Source organism: Sinocyclocheilus rhinocerous, unplaced genomic scaffold (genome assembly GCF_001515625.1).
Source record: "Sinocyclocheilus rhinocerous isolate Xijiao unplaced genomic scaffold, SAMN03320098_v1.1 scaffold1131, whole genome shotgun sequence".
Classification (NCBI taxonomy): domain Eukaryota; kingdom Metazoa; phylum Chordata; class Actinopteri; order Cypriniformes; family Cyprinidae; genus Sinocyclocheilus; species Sinocyclocheilus rhinocerous.
This window is the reverse complement of record NW_015638568.1, coordinates 42,784-51,948: the sequence shown is the minus strand read 5'-3', so window position 1 is coordinate 51,948 and position 9,165 is coordinate 42,784. Positions and strand designations below refer to the sequence as shown.

The window sequence follows — 9,165 nt, the reverse complement described above, 5'->3', positions numbered from 1 at the left end:
CTCAGGAAGATCAACTGTGACTAGACTTGACTCATGACGATCAGTTGTGACTTGACTAGACTCATGAATATCAGATGTGACTTGACCAGACTCATGATAACAAACTGTGACTAGATCTGACTCATGACGATCAACTGTGACTAGACTCGACTCAGGAAGATCAACTGTGACTAGACTTGACTCAGGGGAATCAACTGTGATTTGACTTGACTCATGATGATCAATTGTGACTAGACCTGACTCATGAAGATCTGTAATACTCGGCACCGGGAAGGGATCCGAGTGAGTGTTAAATAGTGAGTGAGTGATATGAAACAGCTGTGTGCAATCAGTGCTGTGTGCAATCAGTGCAATGAATGATGGGATATGTAGTTCGGGGTGATATGCAACAGGGTGTAGTGCGAGAGTCAATGAAAATGGAAAGGGTGACCTCTGATGGCTAGCGGACGGAAGTTCATGGACCGGATTCGTGACAATTATACAACGGCAAGGAAATGTAAAACGTGTCAAGCAAGTGTCAAGTATAAAAGCCGCGTCCATTTAGGGAGGAGTGCTCGCAGTCAGCAGGTCTGCGGTCTAGAGGCAGGCGAAAGTATAAACAAGGCTTCAACTGCACAAACCATTTCTACTACAAGAGAAAGCGCCAGCTGTGCGGTGATTCCTCCGCTTGCCGCGTCCCGTGTGAAAGGCCCTTTAAGTCAAATTTATAGGACTACTTGCCAGCATTCGACTCCATCTGAGAGAACGTGCACAAAAAACTGCCTGTTAACGTGCAAATATGAACTTGAATTTCCTTTTGCGGCATACTGCACAATAAGTGCAATTGCACCAAGCACATCACACTCTATTACTCAACCATTCATCCATGCTTCTTTTTCCACTCCAACGTTTTCCCACTAAAAGCTGCACGGATCTATTTGCTTACCCCTATAGGCAATGTTCCCTCTAATTTTTTTTCTTGCTGAGCAAAAATGTTCTCTATTGGGCGGACATTTCGACCACCTGAGCTGAAACATTCTTTATATATAAAGAATACCAAAGTATACCAGACCTGTACAGCGCGCGCACAAAAAAAGTATGTAACTTTTAACTTTAATATGCTATTTATATTTGATTTGATCCTTGATGTAACTAAATGATGCACATTTTAGGTTACCTGAGAAAACATTTTTTCAGTGCTGTTACTTGCCAATAAATTCTATTTAAAAAAAAAATCTCACACAGAATAGAAAAATTCTTTATAATACGGTAATATAATGTTATGTAATTTAGCTAATATGAAAAAATGAAGCAGTTATTGCTCATGAATTCCCCTTTTGAGGTCAATTATTTATTAGGCTTATAATATAATATAATATAAAAAGCAAATATTTTCAATAAATATTTTCAAAAAACGTGAATATGTGATTTCTTTTGCAGTCATCTAAAACATCCCCATGTAAGTTAGTAGAGTTTGCACACTACTACACCTGTGTGCGACTGTAAATGTCTCTGAGTTTTGTTACTGTCCCGTGCCCAACTGCACATCCGCTATTTCCACCACTTAATCAAGCCACTCTTTTTTTTAAACTTGATGACGTTTTATTTCACATGTCATTACGCATGCACGCAGCTTAGAGGGAACATTGCCGATAGGCATTTTTCCATGTAAACGATTTAGAAAAAGTTCAGTCGATTCACACTTTATATCATCACCACTATATGTATTGTCATATCACTCAGGCCTAACATGCACTAATGCTTTAAACCCATTTGACAAGCTAGTTGATTAAAAAACAACAACCTTTGCTCTTTTATTCTTTCGTGTTAACTGAAGGCAAATCTGAATTATGCACTATTTTAACTTTAATCAACATGTACACTTGACCATGTCATCTTCACCTTATCTTATTCCAGAAAAGTCGCTCACCCAATGCTGAATGGAGTTGTACAGCTGTAGCTCACATGCATGAATGTTGGGGTTGGGAGGAGGGGGCGTGACTGAACTAGTTGATGCACGAAATCAGCACCCTGATAAAGAGGTTGACTGGCACAAAATATTTTATGTATTCTGAAAATACAAAAATACAAATCTTAAATATATTTAAATACAAATTACATTTGATTTTTTTCCAAAGGCTTTAAAATACAAAATAGTATTTTGTATTTCAAATACGTATTTTAAATACTTGTATCTGAAATACTGCCCATCCCTGAAATATTGTTGTGACTCCAAGTGCATTGTGCTATTGAAAGCACAAGTGCTGCAGAAGGCCATAGAGTTGAGTAAATGCATGTTGTAATAAGAGGCTGTTGAAGTCAATGTCAAAACTCAACAGGCTATTTCAGTGACACTTTACAATAGGTTTAATTTAACATTATTTATTTACCTCATTATTATGCATTAACTATCATGAACTAACAACAAAGAACAATTTTACTGCATTTATTAATATAGGTTAATTTATAAATATGCTGTTGTTCGTTAATTTGTTCATGCATGATACATGGATGGCTGGAAATTGTGTTAATATATGTAGACATTAACATTAACAACTTGATAGCATCATATGTAATGCATAATGCAATTAATGTTAATGAATTGAACCGTATTGTAAAGTGTTCCCAGTATTTCTTATGGTATCTCAGACAACCTAAAATAGACTGTTATGCCTAGATATATTTTCATACGTTTAAAGCCAGTGATTTGTGAAATCAGGTACCAAAATCCAGCCCTTTGTATACGTTCTAGTTTAAACAATTTAACGGCACCCAACCTGTCTGAATGCGCAAACATAAAAAAATATCCGTATACAGTGATTGATGGACATTCATTTTGGTATATTTGTCCTCTTAAGTGGCTGTTTTCTTTCACTGTGAAAGCTCATTCTGGGTGGTGTAGTGGCTATTTGCTTCTAATGACGCAGGAGACTGTAACTGGAGACAGTGTTTCATGTTTACAAAGGTGTAAAGGAAAGTATTGAGTGAATAAAAAAGAAGCATTACGCCTGGCAAACTGGTTCTTTTATTGTCTCAGCTAAATTTAGCCTATTTTAACACCAGAATAGAAATTGCCAAGTGAGCGTGGCGCTGGCGTAGAGTTGTATCTGTCTGTGGTTCATCACACAGCTATCAGATTTCTCCATTCAGCTAAAAAAGGAAACCTTCATTTATTCACCCTCATGCCATAACAAACCTGTTTGATTTACTTTCTTCTGCAGGACAAAAAAGGTATTTTGAAAAATGTCTTAGTTTGTGTGTGTGTGTCCATACAATGAAAGTCATTGGGGTCCAGTGTTGTTTTGAGAGTTTACTTTTTTAGATGAAATATCCCTTTAAGAGTTTCAATTACTGCATCACTCTGTTCAACAATGGTGATATTGTTTCTTTCATTATGTGGGTATAGTCAAATTTGCACTGACCTCACATAATGTGACTATTGGCACTTCCTAATTTTTATTATCATTATTATTATTATTATTGTTTCTCCGTGTTTCCCTACAGGTATCGTCATTCTGTGCTGAGGCTCTGACTATATGCAACACCCTTATTCATCCTCGCACACCTTCGATCTCTCTCCCTCTCACACCTCTGACGCTCAAATCAACCCCATCTGCCTCTGTCCTTGCCTCTGGCCAAAACCCCTCACTGTCCATCCCTACCCTCCTTGGTGGACCTGCAACAGGGCCACCTTTCCCTTCCAGGAATCCCATGGGCTTAGGTCCCGCTACCCTTTTTGGTTCTTTGGAGAACCATCTACCTCTGGCTCCTCCTGTTCTTCAGACTCCAGCAGCCACTACGGCCACCCCGGGTGACCTACTGCTCTCTCCAGCTCAACCGGGTGAACTGGCAGGTCTCGGAGCCCCTGAAGGTCAACGACAAGTTTTTGTCCGCTACGACAAAGAGGAGCCGGAAGATGTAGAGATCTCTTTGGAGAGCGATTCAGATGATAGCGTGGTCATCATGCCAGCGGGTATGATGATGGAGATGCAAGATGGAGCGGCAAATGCACAGTCGTTGTCCCAGCCAGCAGTTCCTGCCGTAGGTGGCCTGCAGTCCTCTGCCCCTATAGTGGGTGAGGTTGGATCGGTTGACACTTTGCTGCCTAATGAGCTGCCCACCTCCATTCCCCACCAGATTCTGCCAGCTAACGCTAGTAACATTAACTCTTTCCCTGGACCAAGCCAGACAGCCCAGCTCGTGTCTCTGGTGCCGCCTCTGAACTCAAATACAGCTTCACTCTCAGCATCACCTGCCGGTCTTGCAGACTCGCTGACGGGTGGTCCGCAACTTCAGCAGATGTTGATGCAAACTTCTCCAGGTAGGCAGCCACCTACGTTGGGCTTGTCTTTACAGATGCAGCTTCAGAACCAGATTGCTCAGACCAGCCGTCAGCTCCAGCAGCAGCAACCAGCAAATGAGGTGGATCAGAACGTCATCAACATCAACAGCTCAGATGACGAAGAAGAGGAGCTGGAGGAGGAGGATGAATTGGGAGAGGAGGAAGAGGAGGAGGAGGGCCTGGAGGAAGAAGAGGAGGAAGAGGAAGGCAGCGACTTCATGGATGAAGAGTACTGTGAGGGAGAGGAATTTGATGAATATGAAGATGATGAGGATGAAGAGGAAAGTGAGGAGATCCTGCCGTTGGACGGAGACAACAGCAGAGGGATGATGGGCGAGGAGGAGGCAGAGGTCATGATTGAGGAGGAGGACCAGCAAGGGATGGAAATGTTCTGCATGGAGCGAGAACAAGAAGTAGAACCAGGGATCGAGGAGATGGAGGGAGGAGTGAGGAGTGTCTATGCAGATGACCGGATCAAGGACAAGGGGACCGTGGAGGAAATTGAGAACATTGGAGCAGTTGAGAGAAACGAACCTGTGGTTGGCAAGGAACAAATAGAGAGTCTTGTAATCAGTGGAGAGACAGAAGGCCATGAAGAGGACACCAGAGTGGAGGCAGTTGAACCTGAAGTGAAAACATGTGAGCAGGAAGTGGCAAAACCAGAAGATCCCACAGAAAATGCTGGGCCGTCACAACAGGGTCAGGAATTGACTGTAGAAGACGAAGTTCAAAAGCAAGAACCAGAATTACAGACCGAAGACACGCCCAATCAGAGCACACCATCCACGTCCGAGCAAGAGGCGTTGCAGAGTGTAGCCGTGACGGTAGAGGAAGAGGTAGAGAAAGAGAGCGGTGAACATGGAGAGGATTCAGATGCAAGGGGAACAAAAAGGAAAATGGAAGATTGCGAGGAAGGAGAATCTTCTGAACAAGGCATCGAAAAGAAAAAGGTTTAGATTTCTTTCTCTTAGGTCCAGAACGCATACTGTGTGAATGCATCGCCCTTAGCAACACAGGCTTGGATTGATTCAAAATTTTGCCTTTAGTATGTTATGTATTATTTGTATAATAGCAATCTACTTACTATAAACAATTGATAACTAGCAAACTGTGTTGGTAACGACTCATTGACAAGTCAGGTACCAAAATTTTTAAAAAAATTAATTTTTGTACACTACAGTTCAAAAGTTTGGGGTCAGTAAGATTTTTTTTTTAAAAACTTAATTTTATTTAGTAAGGATGCAGTAATAGATCAACTGTGAACAAAAGACATTTTTATTGTTACACAAGATTTCGGATTCAAATAAATGCTATTATTTTGAACTTTCTATTCATCAGCGAATCCTGAAAAAGGGTTTCTACAAAAATATTAAGCAGTGTAACTATTTTCAACATTGATGATTATGAGAATAATTGCGCACCAAATCAGCATATTAGAATGATTTCTGACAATAAAGACCTGAGTAATGGCTGCTGAAAATGCCAGCTTTGCAATGGAATACATTACATTTTGAAATGCTAAAATAGAATACAGATATTTTATGGTGATATTTCACAGAATTACTGTATTTTTGATCAAATAAATGCAGCATTAGTGAGCATAAGAGACTTATTTTGAAAAACATAAAAAAACAAAAATTCTTACAGACCCCAAACTTTTGCTTGGTAATGTGTATTTTGGTTACCGCAGTACTCTTTTGTGCACTGAGAAACCCTAATGTTGTGTTCTCAGAAATACTGCAAAGGCCAGCTACCTTAGTAATGACACTGTTAAATGTCAACCTTTCCAAGTAACTGTATTTTCTTGGATATTGATGATTGTTACCGCTACGGAGTATGTAGAACAGCAAGGATTCACAACACATCAGCATGTGCATACTTGCATGAAGTAGCTTCTGGCTTCAGTTCGGATTAGTTCTTTAAACAATTGAGGAAGCCAAAACAAACGAGAATGCCTTTTATGTCTTGTAATGTCTTTTGTGTGCAGTGTTTACTTGTTAACTACTTTACTTGTACTGTTTACTCTGGTAATGGCATGTAAACAATTTTTGTAGCTTATTCAGAGCATTTCTCTCCAGCACATTCTCTCTAACTCGCTCTCTCTTCTTACTCAATCTCTTTTCCAGATGGATGAGGCAATGGCTTCCATGCTGGCTGACTTTGTTGACTGTCCACCAGATGATGACGATCACGGTGCCTCACAATCCCAGTCCTAACATGACCAAACGTCTCATTCACTCAGTTGTCACATCAAAGGAGCTTTCCAATGAATAGTGAGATCCTGAAAGGTCCCTCATAGTCATATTTGACATACTGTTGCCTCAAACTCTGCTGTGTTGCACTAGAACAGCTCCAGATTGGTTTCTTTGATGAAAGAATTTGAGGTTTTCAGGTTAAAAGAAACCATTGATAATGTTAAAGACTGCAAAAACCGTTCACAAGTTGAGAATAATAGAGTTTTAGGTGGTCATGATTGGTATTTTTCTTTTTCTGGCAGCTTAATGCAAGTATGATGTATGGAAGCCCGTTTCCGGTACTGAATAAAAAAATAAGAAAAGGTAATTGCGACTGTGAAAAAAAGTCAGAATTGTGAGATATAAACTCGCAATTGCGAGTTATAAAGTCAGAATTGCGTGATATAAACTCGAAATTGCGAGTTAAAGTCCAATTTTGAGGGGGGGAAAGACTATGTTCTCAGAATTGCGAGTTTATATCTCACAATTCTGACTTCATAACTCGCAATTGCGAGTTTATATCACAATTCTGAGAAAAAAAGTCAGAATTGCGAGAAAAAAAGTCAGAATTGTGAGTTTATATCTGCGCAGTTCTGACTTTATTTCTCAGAATTGCGACATGTCTCGCAAATGCGAGTTTATATCACGCAATTCTGACTTTTTAACTCGCAATTGCGAGTTTGTATCACGCAATTCTGAGAAAAAAAGTCAGAATTGCGAGAAAAAAAGTCAGAATTGTGAGATAAAAAGTCGCAATTACCTATTTTATTTTTTTATCCAGTGGCGGAAACGGGCTTCCATAATGATGATACTGTCACAAGTATTCAAAAGTGCTTTTATCAGTTGGACAATGTTTTGTGGCCTCTTTTTTTGTAATATAATTTGTGCACGTAACACGCATTCTTGGCATTGTGTTTAAAAAAAATCATGCAATAAAGTGGATCTGTTATGGCACTTTTTTCATGGATTCTGTAGAAATTAGACGGTATCCTTGCTATGTTTTAGGTGAAGTAGATTTAACCACAATTTGAATGAAATCAACATGTAATGGGGAACTGATATTGATTGAGTGTTCTCCAAAACAAACAAAGTGAGACGTCCACTAAACGGTGAACTCTGCAGACATAGCATGCAAAACAAGGCCACAGGATTGCACTCATTATCCTATAGAAATTAATTTCCTGAACTCTGGTCCTGCTTCTCCCTGACTTCCTGAGTGTTTTTTTTTTTGGCGTTTCAGTATATTAATTTGTTCCTTTTAAGTTCTCATTTGAACGGACAGTGTGTTTAGATAAAGCGCAGTTCTCCGCGTATATCAACAGGACACAAATATGATGTCCTCAACACGTGATGATCTCAAGTCAGAGATCATCACGTGTTAAATACCACAGCGTTCCTCTGTAATATCTCTTTTGCAAAAATGCATTAGCTAAGCATATAAAGTTCATATATATCACTGTCTTGAATGTGGTTTCATTTTCAAGATATGTTTGCTTTGTGTGTGTACTTTATGAAGTTAAATGTTCATCTACACAGCTTTAAGTTTCTGCACAACTGTTCAAAAGTTTGGGGTTGGTGAGATTTTTTTTTTAAGATTTTGAAGTCTTGCATTTATTTGATGATAAAATACAGTAATATTGTAAAATAATATTTAAAACGTAATTTATTCCTATGATGAAGCTGAATTTAGCAGTTGTTTATTCAGTGTCACATGATCCTTCAGAAATCATTCTAATATGCTGATTTGGTGATGAAGTAGCATTTCTCATCATCAATGTTGAAAACAATTTTGCCGCATAATATTTTTGTGGAAACCGTGATACATTTTTGTTCAGAATGAATGGATGAATCTTTGATAAAGTTAAGAAAAACAGCATTTATTTGAAATGGAAATCTTTTGTAACATTATGCTTTCTTGCTGTTGTTTGACCCCACACTTTTGAACAGTAGTGTACATCAGCCTGCCTTAAAATAACATACCAGAGGACAGCTAGCAGACACGGGAACGTGCTTACATGTACTTCCTCGACACCACATACATTTTGCATATATTTCAGCCTTCTGCCAACACTAAAATACCATTATAAGTGTGCACATGCTGGACCGTAAAGTTTTGAAACGTTTTATTTTGTACTTTTAATTCCCATATTAATATTCAGGGTCAAAACTAAGACGATTACATAATGTGAAACAGACAACTGGAAAAATAAGTGAAACTTCTTAGTCATAATCCAGTCCAGGGACCTCATTTATAAAACGTGCGTACGCACAGATTTGATCGTAGAGTGAGCGTACGCAAAAATCCTCGCCAACGTTCATATTTATCAAAACGGTCTTTGACGTGGAAAAGAGCTTCGCGCCACGTCAGGGTCTGAGCAGACGTACGCACTTTTGTTTGCCCGAGTTTTGGAAATATAAGCCATTCTTGCCGCTTGTAAAAGATTTGGACATTGTCAGGTGCTCTTTTATAAGTCAATGACATTAATTAGACATAGTTTACAAGGCGGAGATCCGAAACTGTTCAGCTGCGCACAATTTCAAGATCATTGCAATTTATAGATTTCACATCTAAAAGAGGGGCGTACGCACATTTTCTGTGCATACGTTCGT

General features: G+C 39.2%; 1 protein-coding gene across 1 annotated transcript in view; it reads left to right on the top strand.

The window, feature by feature from the left end:
* LOC107749795 (proline-, glutamic acid- and leucine-rich protein 1-like) overlaps positions 1 to 6,861 on the top strand; it is a 19,015-nt gene extending 12,154 nt beyond the window's left edge. The window contains exons 16-17 of the mRNA XM_016564972.1: positions 3,484 to 5,271; positions 6,448 to 6,861. Coding sequence (XP_016420458.1) covers positions 3,484 to 5,271; positions 6,448 to 6,537 — 1,878 coding nt within the window. The 3' untranslated portion in view covers positions 6,538 to 6,861. The remainder of the gene's footprint in view (positions 1 to 3,483; positions 5,272 to 6,447) is intronic.
* The last annotated feature ends 2,304 nt before the right edge of the window (positions 6,862 to 9,165 follow it).